This window comes from Ctenocephalides felis, unplaced genomic scaffold (genome assembly GCF_003426905.1).
Source record: "Ctenocephalides felis isolate EL2017-DRISC unplaced genomic scaffold, ASM342690v1 CF-g0.4_SCAFFOLD_00845, whole genome shotgun sequence".
Classification (NCBI taxonomy): Eukaryota; Metazoa; Arthropoda; class Insecta; order Siphonaptera; family Pulicidae; genus Ctenocephalides; species Ctenocephalides felis.
Window position 1 is genome coordinate 40,001,128 of NW_020536999.1, and position 19,210 is coordinate 40,020,337.

The 19,210-nt window shown below is 29.0% G+C and overlaps 1 protein-coding gene across 4 annotated transcripts in view; it reads left to right on the top strand.

Annotated features, from left to right (window-relative positions):
• LOC113373304 (nuclear receptor coactivator 3-like) overlaps positions 1–19,210 on the top strand; it is a 105,795-nt gene that overhangs the window by 19,954 nt on the left and 66,631 nt on the right. For all 4 annotated transcript variants that reach the window (XM_026613617.1, XM_026613629.1, XM_026613637.1 and 1 more), the window contains exon 2: positions 17,506–17,594. In XM_026613617.1, coding sequence (XP_026469402.1) covers positions 17,566–17,594 — 29 coding nt within the window. In that variant the 5' untranslated portion in view covers positions 17,506–17,565. The remainder of the gene's footprint in view (positions 1–17,505; positions 17,595–19,210) is intronic.

Below are 19,210 nucleotides of genomic sequence, written 5' to 3' on the forward strand. Positions count from 1 at the left end.
GTGCAGCAATGCTGGGCAAGGGCTATTTTCACTTGGAAACATATTGCTATCTATATTTCCAAGTGAAAATCGTTGTCACTGCTGCCTGACAACAGGCTGTTCGAAGCGGGTATCGAACCCGGGACTTTGTGAAAAATTTATAAACAATTTTTCGTAAACCATTTTTCAATGGCAAAAGTTTCCAAAAATTTATTTTTTGTATTTCAATTAACAAAAATTTTAATTATATATAATTTTAAGACATTTTTCAATTTAATCTGATGTTTAATTTTATCATAGAACAATACTAAATTCTTATCTTTTTTGAAATGAGATTATTATTAAACTGGAGTGTATTTATCTAGACAACCCATATCACTGTCGTGACTACCTATTTATTAATTATTGAGGAATTGTAAATCAAACTCGATACCAATTGAACTTAAATGTTATTTTTTATGTGCAGTTGTTTTTAATTAACAGATATTTTTTTAGTCAGTGTTTGTGAAAAAATTATAAATATTTTTCATTCACTAGTTTCTAATGGCTATTATTTTCCTCTTGTAAGCCTGTGCTTATAGTTTTTGTATAAATAGTTTGCAGAAATATGTTAAATAAAAAAAATACAATTTCAACTAGTAAAAATTTAGAAAAAATATATAAGTTTCATTTAATTATAATTTGGACATTTTTTAATTTAACCTGATACAGCTATGATTTGTGAATATTACATAGATATTAATTTGAACTAATAATTTGAACTGGAAATATGAACAAACAACACTTTTTTTTGCACTAATTTATTAAATAATAATTTTCACAAACGTTTCGAGACTAGGTTTGTCTCATCATCAGTGTGTTATAATTTAAAATTTAAAATATTATTATATACTATAATTATAACACACTGATGATGAGACAAACCTAGTCTCGAAACGTTTGTGAAAATTATTATTTAATAAATTCGTGCAAAAAAAAGTGTTGTTTGTTCATATTTCCAAATTAATATCTATTATCCACTCAGAATACATTTATTACATAGATATATACATTACACAGTCGAATAATCGAAATTTACAGTTGAGACACATAAACGCTTTATATGAGCCATAAGTGCTTTTATAGACAGTAAAAACAACATCATAGCGCAAGCCACATAGACGTTGAAAAAGTTATGCAAACCTACAAACTCGAAGCATTTGTCTTGTGACGTCACTTCTGTCCGAACGAGAGGGGGCCGATAGTGAATTCGTTATCGCTGGTCGCGGATGCTTCTTCGCTTATCGATATTTTTCTACTATATGTATGTACACACAAGCCGGAGTGTTTTTGTTGTGTTTGAGTCTATCATATGTATGAAGTATAGATTCGGCCGACTAGATGTTGATTTATCGTGTTTGACGGTGCGCTATCACGCGCTTAGAGAATAGGTTAGGGATAACGCAGACTATTCTACCATAATCGGCTAGAGTATTAATCAGCTCTATATTTGTTTAAAACCACGGATTAAGTGCATTCGATATTTTGTCCTACGATCTTTAGATTTTGCTATGAACTGCTAACACCTTGCTAGACCACTTATGGAACGCCCATTGATCATATGAACGGTGTTTTTTTAATGATTTTTGAACAATTTTTCTTCTTCTTGGTGATATTTATATTATGATAAACATCTTGTTTGACAAATTTTTTTCTCTGCTTTGTTGTTCACATAAACTACGAGCTATTATATTTCATTTTCAGTTTTTAGGGGGGTATTGTAGTGTAGAAAAATCAAAAAAATGTTTATCTTATCTAACAAATTTTTTTTTTTATTTTCAAAGTTCAACCATTCAATAATATGTGTACAAGATGATTTTTGAAAATTTAAATTATTTTTGGAGATATAGCTGTTTGAGCATGATAATCCTCTTCTGTTTCCTTACTTTTGCTAAACTTTAAACGCGTTGCTCTCAAAACTGTCTCTTTCAATACGATACAATATTGTAAAATTCTCGATTTTATACTAGCCTCATCGCAAAATTTCAATTTTTACTATTCTCAAAAAATTCGAAAAGTGATAAGAAAAATGATTCTTTTTTCAATTAGTCTCCATTTTGCTAAATATTTGTTTTTTAATTTATTCTTATTATAAGCCACTACGACATAATATTTCTAGATTAATAATATTTTTTTATTTCGGATTACTAGGGGGGTTGCAATCGTGAGCATGGTTACGAGTCAATTTTTTGAGACCCCCCACTTCATCGACTGCTATTTTTTTTCTTTTACTTTTTACTTTTACTTTTACTTTTTTTTCTTTTACTTTTTACTTTTTTTTGTACCCTCGTAACTTTGATGAACTACCTAAACCTTATGCTTTTACAATAGAATACCCCCTTAAGTTATAGACCACATAACCCACCACTCATTCTGTGATACTTGGTGATTTTTTAAAATTAACTTTCTTTCCCCCACCCGTGTATTTCAGTATCTAAAAAAATTGTAAATTGTAAATTGTTTGAAAATTATGGATCTTTTTCATAAAATTTTGTTACAAAATAAATTTCTTTCAAGATCTTTCGTGATTTTTGGTGAAGCTTCTTCTTCCCTTTTAAGTTTTACTTGATTAAAGGATGGTAGTTGTAAGAAGAATAAGCTAAAACATTGTTTTATGTAAAAGTATTATATAAACTAGTCCAGTTGCGTTTGATGATCTTGTATATATTTGTTATATACTTTTTAATGTTTAAGTTTTTTGATTTGATCTAGGCTATCCATATGATCTTCTTCAACGTCTGACAGAGGTTTTAAATACTTAAATACTATATCATTGCGATTTTTTTTAGTAATAATAGCGATCAAGATAAGCTATTGTTACATAAAAAAGAAAAAAAAAGATAGAATGGAAAAAAATAGTAATTTAGAGTTCATTCCATGGAGAAAATCTAGAATGAAAACTTAACATTAGAAAATTACTGATTTCAATAGGGTGTAAACTCACTAGTGTAATACTTTTATATTATAACAAACATTTTGTTTGACAAATTTTCCTCTCTGCTATAATTTTTATCCTCTTCACTTTGCATAATAATAAGACATTATTTTAATATTTAGATTTTAATATTTTACATTTAACAGACTATTAATTCCAAATAATTCAATTTCATATTTCAATAACTGAATAAGATTTAGTAGCAAACATAAAATGCAGTTTTTAATGGAATCTTATTATACGTTTCAGAATGAACGACGTTTTATTATTATTTTCTATTCGAGTTTTATAATTTTTTTTCAATTATAAATAATTAGATTACGCATTCGGTATATGCAATTAACATAAAGCGGGTGTCCTTATTTCATTATCAGTGCAAATAACATGAAACGTATTTGCCTGTCTTGAGAATTATTAAATTTTATCTACATTGACCTATTTTTTACTTCTACTTAACAACTTAATATTCGCTACAAAGAACACAATGTTTTAAAATTTTATGATTCACACAAATTAATAATTATTGACAATAGTGTTTCTAGGAAATGTGATTGGCAACAAATGTGAATATTTTCAATAATTATAACTAGGTGTAACTTCATCGTATATTGTAAAAATTCTTGAAGATAGTGTATTTCAACATTATAATAACATGTATCTGTATGACTCACATTAAACATTATCTATTCAAGCAATAATAATTCTGTCCCGATAAATCTGGAATTCTGATTCGTACGATCCGTATCATTTACAATTCTAAGCAAACATCAAAGCTGTTTTAAAACAAACTTCTTATATAGTTAACAACCGATGATCGTGTATTGTGAAATAAATTATTGTGACGACGTATTACGACTAAACGCTAGAGCAAAATAACTATCTTTTAACATATCGATAAGAGAAATGAAAGCGATATTTAATTGTTATATTCAACAATATATAAATATATCTATATTTTTACCTTTATTCGGGTTAAATAAAGATATCTTAGCAAACCCTGATCTCTATAAATCACATTGATAGTTGACAAAAATAAATATTTGTGTCAACTTACTAGTGTAATACCTTTATATTATAATAAGCATATTGCTTGAACGTTTTTCCACTAAACCACCAACATTTATTTCCTCGTTTTTCCTCCAACCAAAAATTTACTAACTTGCTTAAGATTCAGGAAGAAAGAATACTTTCTTCTTGAATCTTAAGCAAATAAGTATTTTTTTGAGTTGAAATTGATATAGATAATGCAACCTACCATAAATGTATAAAAGTAGTGAAAACTCTAAAATAACATTCAGGTTTATAATTTCGTTTTATCTGACATGTATGCTAACTTCGATAAGGCGATATAGTAGTAATAGTCAAAAACATTTTTAATATTGCTATTGAATTAAAGTATTGTTTTTGACAATGTACCTGTTATCGTTTATTAACTTTCCGAATGAGGAATTTGTTTCCGCGAAAAAATATGATTCGCTAATTTTGTTTTCTTGACGTTTTAAGTTATTCTTAATGAGATGAGACCAAATTGGGAAAAAGTGTGTGTGTGTTGTGAATAGAATGAGACCGAATTTTGACCTTTCCAGTCAAAAGACTTCTTAAAAACGTCTGGACCGATTTCAAAAAATCTATTTAACCCACAATTCGTTTTTAATCGATTTTACAAATTCAAAAGCTGTTCTAAAGATATTGATTAGTCGTTGATTAGTCTTTGGTTAAATATCGAACGGGCCATTTCTTCGAAATAAAATGTTCAAAAAATGGTCAAAAAAATTTAAGATTTTTATGAAACTTTTTATAACGATAGACTTTGTAGATTGAAATAAGCGATTGAATTATAAAAATTCATAAAAATTTATAAATTTTAGCGTGAGCTCGAGCGATTCTAATCAGAATCTAGGCCAAAGCATATATATGGTGTTTTGTCGATAGCTACTGATTACAGTTGACACAGACACTTAAATATAATACATTTTTAGAACACGAAATAGATGGAATGAATTGCGTTAAACAAATTAATTTATACAATTAAAGTTATCAGAAGTAGGGAGAAGTCTCCTAATGGCGGACACCTAAGGTTTTATTTATAAATAAATCAAAAAATATTTTACGAAATGTTTATTAAATTATGATTTATGTTAGATAACAAAGTTAGAAATTTAAATAAATTAGCAAAACCGCAATCTTTGCTATAAAATAATCAATACTATCGATCAAACTTTGGTATCAAAAAGTATGATTTTAAACAGTGGCACCTATTACCGGACATTCCAAAATAACCTGCATTGATCACATATGTAGCCATCTCCACACTCTGGAATGTATGTAAATGTGTGTTTGACAAATATTCTTATATATTGCAAAAAAATCACTATTCATCCACCCTTTTTGCTGGACCACACCGATGCTCTCAGCTGGAGCATTCATTATAAGATTTTCATTCTTTGACTCCAATTAGAAAAATTGTATTGTTTTTTTTAGTGAAAGTGAAACTTCTATTTTCGAAAAAATAGTTGAACTCAATTCTTGTTGATTAAACTAATTGTCTACAAGTATCGGGATGTTGATGCAACTTGCCTCAAGGCAAAATGCTACTTACAACTAGTTATAAATTTAATTTACAATTTTTTAAGGTGATAAAGAGCACTAGGCGAAATAGCTTTGTCACAAACGCGTTGTAGCATGTATTCCCTTCTTTTTGTGTTTATTTCATCTTTTATTTTTATTAACTTCCCGTAGGGTAAGTTATAGTAATCGCAAAAAAATCAAAAATGAAAATTTTTATATATCTTTACGTTTCAGAGGTTTCTGAACATTTTGGCATACCTTAGAAAAAATGGATGTATGTGTGTGTGTGTGTGTGTGTGTGTATGTGTGTGTGTATGTATGTATGTGTGTGTATGTATGTGCGGATACAAATTTTCGTCGACGATTTCGGGAACACGGATCAACCGATTTCAATAATTCAAAAAACATTCGATTCGTATTGATAAGGAGACGTGCTGATTAGTTTTTGGCGAAGGCAGGTCTAGCCGTTCCGAAGATACGGGGCAAAAAGTGCCGAAAACGGTAACTCAGTTTTTAAGAGAACGGAGCGTCCAATTTGAATAATTCAAAAAACATTTCACTTGTATTGACAAGATGAAGAATCGATCAAATTTTCATGAAGGTAGGTCTAGCGGTTTCGGAGATATGGAGGAAAAAGTAAAAAAATGAGCCATTTGGCGGTCAAAAATGATCATTAGACATATGCACATCAAAATATCAGATATTTTATAGAGATTTTAACAATAAGTATACATTTTGTTAACATTCCTATGGGTTCCGTACCAATGCTTATGCGTTAGACATTGACGCGGGGCTTACGCGCTTTATATTTTGTCCCTATGCAGTTAAAGCAGTACGATTGCTTTGAAAAGAAAGTTCAGATCTTCCACAATATGTCAAAATAAAGAAAAAAATTTTTTTTCAAAAAAAAAAAAAATTTAAAAAAAAATTTTTTTCAAAAAATTTTTTTTTCAAAAAAAGTAATTTTTTGTCCAATTTATAGTTTCTCAAAAATCTTATTTTTTCAAAGTAAATTTTTTTTCAAAAATGTTGATCGTTTTTTAAAAAAATATTAATTTTTGGTACGGGAAGTTCCTTAAGGCACGATGCCCTAATTGCCTTAAGGCAGAATTTCACTTACAGCTAGTTTTTCTTTTAACTCTGAGACTACCGACGCTATTTGGATTTAACAGCGCATGAGTATGTGAGCCGGGCGACGGAAATACCCGAATTCTATTTTAGAAAGTGCTTTTCGTTTGCAATTTCTCTGGCGCGTGTCTCGGCCGCTATTGCTATTGCGACACGGAGTCCTCGTGACGAGAGATGTAACACGCAAGATGTGTGCGTATACTCGCTAATTTTTTAAGACAAACGTGGAAAGAAAGGATTTTGTTAAGTTAAAAATCAGGTCTTAATGGCAGTTTTTTTTTTCAAATCAGATGACTTCGAAAATTTTGTAGTCATACGAACAAAAAGAAATGAAATTTTTTAAAACGAGATCAACTTAATAATAATTGTATTAATAAATGATGAGGACTGATACTTCTATATTTCTAAAATATGTATAATGTCACTTTTTAGATAAATGAATTTATTTTGTACCAACCGATTCACTTCTTTGTAAAATCTGAGGTGCTGAAAATTTTACAGTATGTTCCGTATGACATTAGAAAGCTGCTGTAAAAATATTGCGATTGTAGTTCAAATAATTGAGATATACGCATTTAAAAAATGTGAAAATTTGAAAACGGGGAGGGTGAACTAACTCAAAAGTTCTTGCATTGGTTGATAGATATTTTGAATATCTACATTCCTTTCATAGACAGCAGCCCTGTTGCAAGCGTTTAAGGGGGTTGTTCGGTTTTTATTTATTTTTTTCGATTTTGAGATTTTTTGAAATTATGAAAGCTAAAAACCTTAGAATTATTTTAAAAAAAAACATCTCAATATCTATTTTTTTGACGAAGTTATAGATATATATATCTCTATATGTATGATGCTCTGAAACCGTTTTTTCATCGCTCTGGAGCTATTGTATGCCAGCTGCTCTCTTTTTCATTATAATACCTCATGCACATGACCTTTTTAATGTGTCAGCATCGTTGAACACCATGGTGTATTTAGTACATTAAATTAAATGGTGTATTTAGTACATTATATTAAAAACTTTAAATACGTTTTTCTCAAATTGACTTTTTTCAATGCGGTACCACAAATTTAAAAAAAAAACTACAAGTCGGATGGACTTGCATTTTTTTTAATTTGTTCACCACTGCAATACCTAGTCCCCCTACCTCAAATAACTTGATAACATTACGCAAAAATTTTTTGTGGAGCTTCTCGCCCCAAAAAAAGGCCTTTTTCAACACATTTTTTAAATAGCTGCCATTTTTTTCCTTCTTAATAATTTTTGTTTAAAAAAACCGCATGTCTCTATGATAAATACATTTCGAGGAAAATAAAAACAAATACCTTGCATTTTTTGTAAAAAAAAGAACAACCTCCTTAAATGTGTTTGGCGTTAAAAAATCGAACAGTCCCTAGCGAACGGTGAGGGGTATTAGAGAAATGATTATTAAATATATATTTTTTTTTAATTATTTATAGCAAGGGCGAGCAACCTTTTTAACCCAAGGGCCAATTTAAATTTCAAAATTTTATGGCGCACGTAATTTATATATATATATATATATATATATATATATATATATATATATATATATAAAAAAATAAATAACTAATTTTGTATGTATAAATATGTGGTATATAAATGAAAGGGGCAGCTAATACAAATTACATTGATAATTTACCCACTGCATTATACTTAGTGAATCGAGTGAGATTTCAATAACTGTCCAGTTTTCTCTCAAAATCTGTAGTTACTAAATGCTTGGCGGGCCGCAGTTTACTCATCCTTGATTTATAGTATCTATACTGAAATATTATTTTTTTTTATAAATTATTAAACTAAACATTATCGCTAACAACTTTTGCAATATGTAATCTCACTTGTTAAACTATGAACACAATGAAATACGATTATTATTTCCCAAAACAATTTTATCGCCGGTATTTTTTAAAATTCACGTACCATGATCAAATGTAAATCCGAAATGGAAAATATTGTTACGCAAGTTTAATCGATTACGTAGTTTTTTTTACGTTGGCCCGGCTAGCAGTGAAAGTAATGCCGAAAATAATATGCGGAGGTGAAAGTTAATTTGTTCTTATTAGAAATCTGCGTAATTATTTTGACAGAGCAACTTGGACTAAACATATAATTTAGATTAAAATTTAGTATATTAGATACTTTTTGATATTTAATGTAATTTTAATTACATGCTTATATTATTATTGATTTAGCTTTACATCGAAATTAATTACCTAAAAATATACTGACTTAGTAGCGTTTTAAATATTTTATTGAATCCAACATGAAGGTGCACCAATTACATTAATTCAATAACTTGATTAGAAACCATGTGCTGTGAATTTATTATATATTTTTTGGTAATTTAGTTGTCGCAGTTAATGCAATATTCCATCCTATTAATATTTAGAATTTCACATTTGACTGTAAGAGAAATTACTGTTCTAGTTGATATGCTAATTCAAAACTATAAATGATCTAGTGGCGTGTTTTTATGTTTGGATGTAATATTTAAAATTTATTACAGATTATTTAACATGTTCTGTTTTTGTTAAATAAATTGAGTTTGATGAAGTGTGTTCAGTTTTAGATGTTATTTTTTACATATTTCATGATCTTTCGTGATGTATAAGATAAACGTAAAAGGCAAAATATAATAGAGCTTTTATTACATATATGAAAAAGGAGAATATTTATTGGACTAAGTATTTGAACTATAATTATAAGGTAAGAGATTAGAAACACTCATGGAATAATGCCGTTTATGCCTAGGATTGGGTAAGAGGGATTCTAATGCAGAATATCCTTGAGAGCTATATTAATAAACGCATACATTAAGAAAGATATTTCATTAAACGCGATCCAGTACAAACGTGCTTTTGATTCATATAGTTGAGCCATGATTATAACCATAATTGTTATGGAAGGCTTTTAAGGCATAGAAGCTTTCTCGTAGTACATATTTAATAATAAGTGATTAGTTATGCAGTTTTTTGTGTTCTGCATTCTGAGACGGATCGCGTCACAGGCGCAAAATAGCCAGTGGACGCGGCCGACCGTGAAAATATTAAAAGTGAATCGGGAGCACGGAGTGCAACTTCGCCGACTCTTCCTTTCATTCTGCGCATTGCGGATGGTAAAGGACAAGATTTTTATGATGGAATGAATCATTCCTGAAAAGATATTTACTAACTGCGAACTTGGACGTTCATTAAGTTTCTTGATTCTAAACACACCTTTTTTAAGAACTTAGTTGATAACACCGCTTACAATGAACATACAAAACGCATCTATTTTTTGCTAACTAAAATTTTATAAAGTTGTTTGGATTTTTTTTTAATTCAATAACTTGTTAACTTACCGTAGGGCAATTTATAGTAATCGCAAAAAAATCGAAAATGAAAATTCTTATATATCTTTACGTTTTAAAACCTTCTGAACATTTTGGCATACCTTAGAAAAAACTGGATGTATGTGACGATTTCGGGAACACGGATGAAGCGATTTGAGTAATTCAAAAAACATTCGATTCGTATTGATAAGGAGACGTGCTGATTAGTTTTTGGCGAAGGCAGGTCTAGTCGTTCCGAAGATATGGGGCAAAAAGTGCCAAAAACTGTAACTCAGTTTTTAAGAGAACGGAGCGTCCGATTTGAATTCAAATTGAATTTTACTTGTATTAACAAGATGAAGAACTGATCAAATTTTCATGAAGGTAGGTCTAGCGGTTTCGGAGATCTAATAAAAATAATGCCATTTGGCGGTCAAAAATGATCATTAGACATATGCACATCAAATTATTAGATATTTTATAGAGATTTTAACAATAAGTATAAATTTTGTTTACATTTCTATGGGTTCAGAACCAATGTTTATCCGTTAGACGGCGACGCGGCGCTTACGCGCTTTGATACTTCGTCTCTATGCAGTTAAAGCAGTACGATTGCTTTGAAAAAAGTTCAGAATTTCCAAAATATTTCAAAATAAATTTTTCTTCAAAAAGACTTTTTTTTCAAAAAAAAAGTAAATTTTTGTCAAAAATTTATAGTTTCTCAAATATCTATTTTTTTTCAGGGTAAATTTTTTTAAAAAATGTTAATCTTTAAAAAAAAAAAATTTTTGGTTCGGGAAGTTCCAGCAATTTGCCTTAAGGCACGATGCCATGCGCCCCACTAGTTTTTACAACAATTTCACGTATACTTCCGATAAGTGCTTTGAAAACAATTAGCAAATTGAATCACAGAACAAATAGATATGAATGAACATAAAAACCAATGATTTACCCTGTATAGTAAATCGCAGTTTTGACGGAAATCATTCTATCACTGATTAGTCTTTGTGTCATACTATTTATAATTACTTTTGTCTGTTAATGTAGTCGACGTATTCGACTACGAGAAGGAAATTTAGGCAATCCATAAGTTATTATATAAGCTTGAATCATAAAAAAATGTACTTCAGGTGAAGAAAGTATGTAGCATTCCGAAATAATATTTTGAAACAAATGAATGTAATCATACTTTTTCTGATAGGTGAATAAATAAGTATTAAGTCTCATCATTATTAAGCAAATAATGGAATTGCCTACATTCACATACATGTTTCTAAATTTGTTTATATATATTGAAATTCTTTCTTATAGAGTTACTGCTTACTGTCTGCTGTTAAACATTTTTTATAATAAAAATGTTATTTCAAAACAGATAATTTAATAATGAATTGGTTAATCCGTTAGATAATTTAATAATGAATTAGTTTTACCATTCCAAATTTTGTAAAGTGTTGTGCGAAGATTTGTTTAAATTTATGTTCTCAATATTGACATGTCTGATGATTGAACTCACAATTATTCGACATATGGTTAAAACCAGTTTTATTAAATTTTGAATAAATTATAATCATACGCCAAAATATTTAGAATAATTATACACCATCACTTTCCATGCGGAATGTCACATACAAATGACTTCTTATTTGGTCTTTTTTTGTAGAGAACTTCTTAGTCGTTTTTATACTGCGTTGTTAACTTCATTATTATGCTTTTTCTAATTTTATTATATTTTTTTGAAATGATTATTATACATAATTATCGCAAAGTATTGCAACACTTAATTAATTAATTTCAATAATTACATTCTATTAGTTACAAGTTCCCAATTGGTTTATATTGGTGCGCCGTTTGGAACGGCCTTATATATCACCAATTTTTTAGATTTTTTTTTATCCTAACCGATATTCAAGAATGATAATAGCGCTCACATCCGATAGAACACGCTTAATTATAAATTTACTAATAACTATAGACTGAAATGACGTAATTTTGACGAAACCAGTTTGGCTATAAGAGAGCATTGGTTGCTAGATTCACGGAGGTATATTAAATCCATAGATGTTCATCTCGTGAACATTTGGTCTAAAAGACTAATTTTTGGAAAAAATCATATCACGATTGCTATTTTTCTACTATTCTGTTAATAAAAGTATTTTGTTTGAAATATTATGATAAATAATTCTAAGATTTTACCATCGCATGAGACTTCACTGGATTTTATTTTAATTTCATTATATTATAGAACTCATGATTACTGAGGAATTCGCGATGGTATGTTTATATTGAGCCCGGATCAGAATATTTAATAAGGCTCCGACTGTAGATGTATTATGCCATCTCTTGTATCTGTTTGATACATAATGAAAAGTTTAAAATGTATCACATATTGTTTTGTAATGCGAAGTTGAAAATTAAATATTGTATCACTTTCATTCTTTTATATCATTTATGTAGCTATCAAAAAATAAAACAAGAAACAAAAGCTCTGAATTTAGAGCTATGGGGGCGTCCATTAAAAATTACGAAATATTACATGGTGGAGGGAGGGGTATTGTAAGATATTACGTGTATTTATTTTTTAACTAATTTTTTTTAAAAAGTTCAAACATTTTCAAAAAAAAAAACAAATTGTACAATTTTTTCACGTAACTAAAAATACACGTGATGTTTGGTGGGGGAAGGAGTTAATTTTGAATATCACCATGTATCACCAAGGGAGAGGGGGGGTCCAAAAATCCTTAAAAATTCGCTTACGTGATTAATGGACGCCCCATATGGGGTTTGAATCAGAGGTCTTAAGTTTGATACCCTTCAGCCTGATGTCAAGCATAAATGACTTTTGTTTCTTTTTTTTTTGCAAATATAGATAGCTAAGTGGAAGGCCGGCATTACTCCGTCAATAAACATTCATCACTATTACAGAAATTGGAATAATGAACATTCATCATATATGGAGATGGGACAACTGTTTGGGTTGCATTCTATCAAAACCGGCGTGTTAGTCGAATTTTTCTCTTAATGCTTTTTTAATCTAAGAATTTTTGCACATTGTATAAATAAATCAAATGAAAATTGTCTAAGGATGGTAATGTATCTTGTTTTTTGAAGCATAGGATCGCCTCTATGGTTTCGGTTGAGATTATCATTATTTTTTTTCGTCCCATCCGTCTTCGAATCGCGTGCGGTCTGGAATCGTGAGCGGACTCCAAGTCTCCGAATGATATTCATCTTCACGGTAGCACGATCACTGTTTTATCTCTAAACTCCAGTACATATATGAATTAGTATGAACAGAGACGTAGGAAAAACTTTTGGGAAAACTTTATTAAGCAGTAGAATCTTTGCAAATTACGTTATTGTTTTTTGCAAAGCTGTTGTTCGCGCCAAACCAAAGCGTGCGATATATTGATATAAACAATAAAGCGAACAATCAAAAATCATATAAAATTGTCAATCATTACTATATTTGTTTACATTGAAATTATTATAAATACAATCATAACTTGTAATTAATATAAAGTAAATATATACAGCTATAATTAAAGTATTTTAAAACAAATTCGTTTTTCAAAATTCAATCAATCAAACAATCATTGAAAAAACATTGGTCCTTCGAACCGGATTTGACATCCAGTAAAATCATATAAAAAACAGCTGTTTTGTAGAGGTTTACTTATCTTTATAAATTGATTTTAATGTGTAGTACATTCGCAAGAAGTTTTTGAATTTTAAATAATTAGAACTGACTAAAAACTTACTCTCGCAATGAGAGTAACGGCGAGAAAGACATTAGCATGTCATATGAAATTTAGCGTACATTTGACAATAAAATTCATTAGTATATCCATCATTACAACCATTTCTTTCCATGAGCAGTTTAATAATTATTTTTGTAATATATTTGTTTTTATAATAACTTTTTGTGTATTATATTTCTTGATTTTGTAATTTTGTTTTAAATATCTTCAAAACTTCAAATTAAATTATATATTTAAAAATCAACAGTATATATTTAACTTCCGTAGGGTAAGTTATTGTAATCGTCCAAAAATCGAAATTGAAAATTTTTACATTCCTTCTCGTTTTGAAGGTTTCAGAACATTTTCGCATACCTCAGAAAAAATGGATGTTTGTGTGTGTGTATGTATGTATGGATACAATTTTTCGCCTACGTTTTCGGACGCTGGTTGGTTCAAAAAACATTCAATTCCTATTGATAGGGAGATGTGCTCATTAGTTTTTGGTAAAGGCAGATCCAGCCGTTCCGGAGATACCGAGCTAACTCTGCAAAGAATAGCAGTTTTTGAGTGAACTAAGCATCCGATTTGAATGATTCAAAAAACTTTTTGCTTGTGTTGAAAAAACAATTGTCTTTGAAAAAAAAATTACTTCTAATTTTTTTTCCAACAAAAATTTTTTTTTGTATATCGAAAATAATTCAGATTTTAATTTTAATTCTGGCTAAAGTTCTGGAGCTCACTTATATACTTTAAATAAATAATTTTAACTTTGTAATTCAGTTGATAATCTTACAAATATTAAAAAATGTTACAGTATTTATAATAATCTATTTGAAAACATTTAATATTTTTCGAATACTGGAATATTCTCACGGTACTGGAAGTTCCAGTAATTTGCCTTAAGGCACGATGCCATACACTACTAGTTTATGTTAATGTTTATACATAATCTTTCTACAAATATTATGATAAAATTTTATATAATGTATATAATTAATAATAATTATTTGCATAATTAACCAGAAAGTAGATGAAGGACTTACGAATTGCGGCTCTGTTAATTTTATTTATGTACTTTTATACGAGAACCATGAATATAAGACACATATTTTAAATAAGTATCATATGCAATTATTTTAATCATGTTTTGTAATTTTGGAGTTTGAGTTCATTATTTATTATGATGCCATATAATTATAGTAGTATATTTCACAATTTATATAATCACTTTTGATTATCTGTGTATTAGCATTTCCTAATATTCATTCAAACCGAGCATTGATATCGTTTGTACTTGCGTTTTTGAAGTAGTATTTGTATTTTATTAATAAACAAATAAAATAATCGGTAAGATATATTCAAATACCACCCAGAACAAATATTTCATAATTATAGTGCCTATAAATTAAAATAACTTATGATATTAATGCAGTAATAATTACTTCTATCTCTGGAATATTGATGATTATTATACACTTTCATTGTCACGCTATGGGCGCCGCGCCTGATAGATTAGATTTATTATTTTGCCATTTGCAAGTATAAATATATTGATATATAGTGGGTATTGATAAACAGTTTGTCATTCATTAACTTAAGTATTATATTTGCAAAGAGATTTATCGACTGATCATTTCTCGCCAGTTAGTCAGTTTTATGCAAATTGGGTTTTTTCTACTTCGATACTTCTGAGTTCAGTGGTTTATTAATTCGTGACGTCAGAATGGCTTTATAGGGTTAGTAACTTTGATTTTTAAGCGTAGGGAATTAATGATTTTGCGGTAGTAAAAGTAATAATGATTCTTTCTTATTTTGCAAATCAAACATCGAGTTCAATTCCTGGATACTAATTTATTTTGTTATATGCCCAAAATCTGTATAACTGATGTTAAATTAGGACTATCAATAAAGTTTCTTCAAATTCAAATATATAATAATATTGGAAACTATATTTTACATAAACTTAATAAAAAAATATCAGGTATTTTTTTGATTTAAGAAACAGCAATTCAATTAATTTTATTCAGTATTTTCTTTTATCTTTTAATTGTGCTAATTTACAATCTAATTGTTTAATGTAGTAATAATACTAATTCAAAATAATTTTCAAAAAAGATTAATAGAAGCGGTATAATATTGTGATATTTGTTCCCACAGACCATCATAATTTATTTTGGATTGTATAAAATTTAAGAAAGTTTTGTCTCAAATTTGATTTCTATTATCTATTTATAATAAATTATTTAAAATAATAAGTGCTTTCGGGCATATTCTGTCTGTACTATATAGTCCATAGCACAAGCGAATTATATTGAAATAAGATATAATTTTCGGGCAAATATAACATCTATTGGGAAATCAAAATCTAATAACGTCCACGTATACATTAGCATTTAAATTATTGGATTACCTATATAAAATACACAAGCTATACATATGTATATATACATGTGTGTGTATATATAAATGTATATAAGCGTAAGAAATAATTGAAGTCATGATTTTCCTAACAAAGATGTGTAACCAATATTTTGATTTAAAAACAAAGTTCTACTCTGTGTTTAATAGACACGACGAAGAAAAAGTAGTTGAATGTCGTGGAAAGTGCATTAAAATTATGCACCGTGACGCGTGGTATTTAAGATGCACTTTTGTGTATTAAATTTTTAAAATCTCATAATAAAAATATCTATAAAGAACAGAAATATGAATTCAGTAATGATTATGGTGACAATAAAAACTGGATGTGAAAAAAATATATTTATCTTTTAATTAACGAACGATGGAGATATATCAATAAGATGTGATTGCACAAATTGATGGTAATAATTATATGAGAAATTTTTATTCACTCACTGCCGACTTATATTCTCGATATTGGAATAAGATATTTCCAATGGGCTTAAGCATAAACTCGTTGACAATAGGCGTATCTATTCTCAATAGGTTTCACAAGTGTATAATCGTACTATTTAAATGCACTAAGCCGATTCCTGTTACATGAAATTGCAGTCGCGTGAATTAGAATAATTACATGTGAGTTGTGAGTACGGATCGAGATTAGCAAATTACGAAGTGCAACAGCTGTAATAAACCAAGTTGTTCTGCTCTCAGATAATTACACACTGAATACGAATCTTTGTTATATATTAAGTACTTTCAAACTTTTGTTTACTGCGTGTACGGTAATGGCATCTATTTCAGTCTTAGCTAATTGTATGAAGTATTTATTCATTTAGGTATACAAAATCATTCACAGAATGAATTATTCATTGATGAACTTCTCGCAATCTGCTTTATTTTGAAACCTTTAGATTATGAAAAAGTTATTAACTAAATTAAAGTTTTAGATATTTAGAATAAACTTTTTTTAATATTCTAAACGCGTTATACCTTTGCCTTTCATAGATGCGTGTAAATTAAAGGTTAATTTAAAATTCTAGCAGTGGCCAAAATTTCAATGCACATCAAGCATACATATTTAATCATATGTATGAGTTTGTTTTTATTTAAAACAATTACTGGATTCGTGATACTTTTCTAAATACTATACTAATTTTTGAATTTGTTTGGTTTAAGAATATTAATCAGATAAGCGTGATTTATTGAACACATGCCACATGCATGTACTTACCTTTTTGACCAGTCCTTCTTGCATTAATTGGGTTCAGTTATTATATTGCATTAATTGTATTAAATATCATATTGCGTTACTTCTGTTTTTGTTAAATAGAATATATCTCAAAAAATGAGCAAATAATATTTATTTCGTCTTATTTAACAGGTGGCCGCTGCAAAGCCCCAAGTGATCTGCACAGTCCCAGCGCGTGTCCATGAGAGACACATGTCCATAGCCGTCTCCGAGAATGCAGGGTAAGTTACCAATTTTCAACTAAACTAGCTGTAAGTGGAATTCTGTCTTAAGGCAATTAGGGCATCGTGCCTTAAGGCAAATTGCTGGAACTTCTCGTACCAAAAATTATTATTTTTTCAAAAACGAATAACATTTTTGAAAAAAATTTACTTCGAAAAAAATAGATTTTTGAGAAACTATAAATTTGACAAAAAATTACTTTTTTTTAAAAAAAAAATTTTTATTCGAAAAAAAAATTTTTTTTTGAGAAAATTTTTTTTTTTTTTAAAACAATAAAATTTTTTGAAAAAAAAATGTTTTCTTCATTTTGACATATTTTGGAAATTCTGAACTTTTTTTCAAAGCAATCGCACTGCTTGAACTGCATAGAGACGAAATGTCAAAGCTCGCAAGTGCTGCGCCGCCGTCTAACGCATAAGCATTGGTACGGAACCCATAGAAAAGTAAAAAAAAATTATACTTATTGTTAAAATCTCTATAAAATATCTGAAAATTGGAGGTGCATATGTCTAATGATCATTTTTAACCGCCGAATGGCATTTTTTTTTTACTTTTTTCATTAGATCTCCGAAACCGCTAGACCTGCCTTCATAAAAATTTGATCAAATCAACATCTTGTCAATACAAGTAAAATATTTTTTGAATTTTTAAAATCGGACGCTCCGTTCTCTTAAAAACTGAGTTACCGTTTTCGGCACTTTTTGCCCCGTATCTTCGGAACGGCTAGACCTGCCTTCGCCAAAAACTAATCAGCACGTCTCCTTATCAATACGAATCGAATGTTTTTTGAATTATTCAGATCGGTTGATCGGTGTTCCCGAAATCGTCGACGAAAATTTGTATCCGCACATACATACACACACGTACATACATACACACACACATACACACACATACACACACACATACACACACACACACACACATACATCCATTTTTGCTAAGGTATGCCAAAATGTTCAGAAACCTCTGAAACGTAAAGATATATAAAAATTTTCATTTTCGATTTTTTTGCGATTACTATAACTTGCCCTACGGGAAGTTAATAATAATTAAAAATCACTCATTTATTATATAGCTGCTACTCATGATATTCTAACCAATAGTCTTCAAAGTTGTACAAATTTAAAATAAATTGAAACCCATGCGCAAAATATGTAAACAAGCTTATCGTTCAAGTCAAACAGATTTTGTAGCACATTGTGATTGAATTGTAATATTTTGCTTTGAAAACACGCTAATTAAAAACAAAATTAATGACGTGCTAATTTTGGTTCTTAAAATAGGAATTTTATATCTTCACGTAATATATGTGAGTTTAAGGGGGAATTTGGGGATATTCATAATTCTAGTATAGAAATTATAGAAAAATCGTTTTGTTTTTTTTTCATATTTTGAAAGTTTAACTATACGTGTACGAGAGGATTTTTCAAAATTGAAATTATTTTTGAAGATACAGCTGTTTAACTAGGTAAGCCTCTTCTGTTTTTTTCTTTTCGCAAAACTTTGAACGCGTTTTTCTCAAAACTATCCTTATCAATAAGATGCCCACGATTTCTCGAGTTCTACTGAATCGATTTACTTGAAATTTTCAGAGAATGATCAGGTTCAGAGA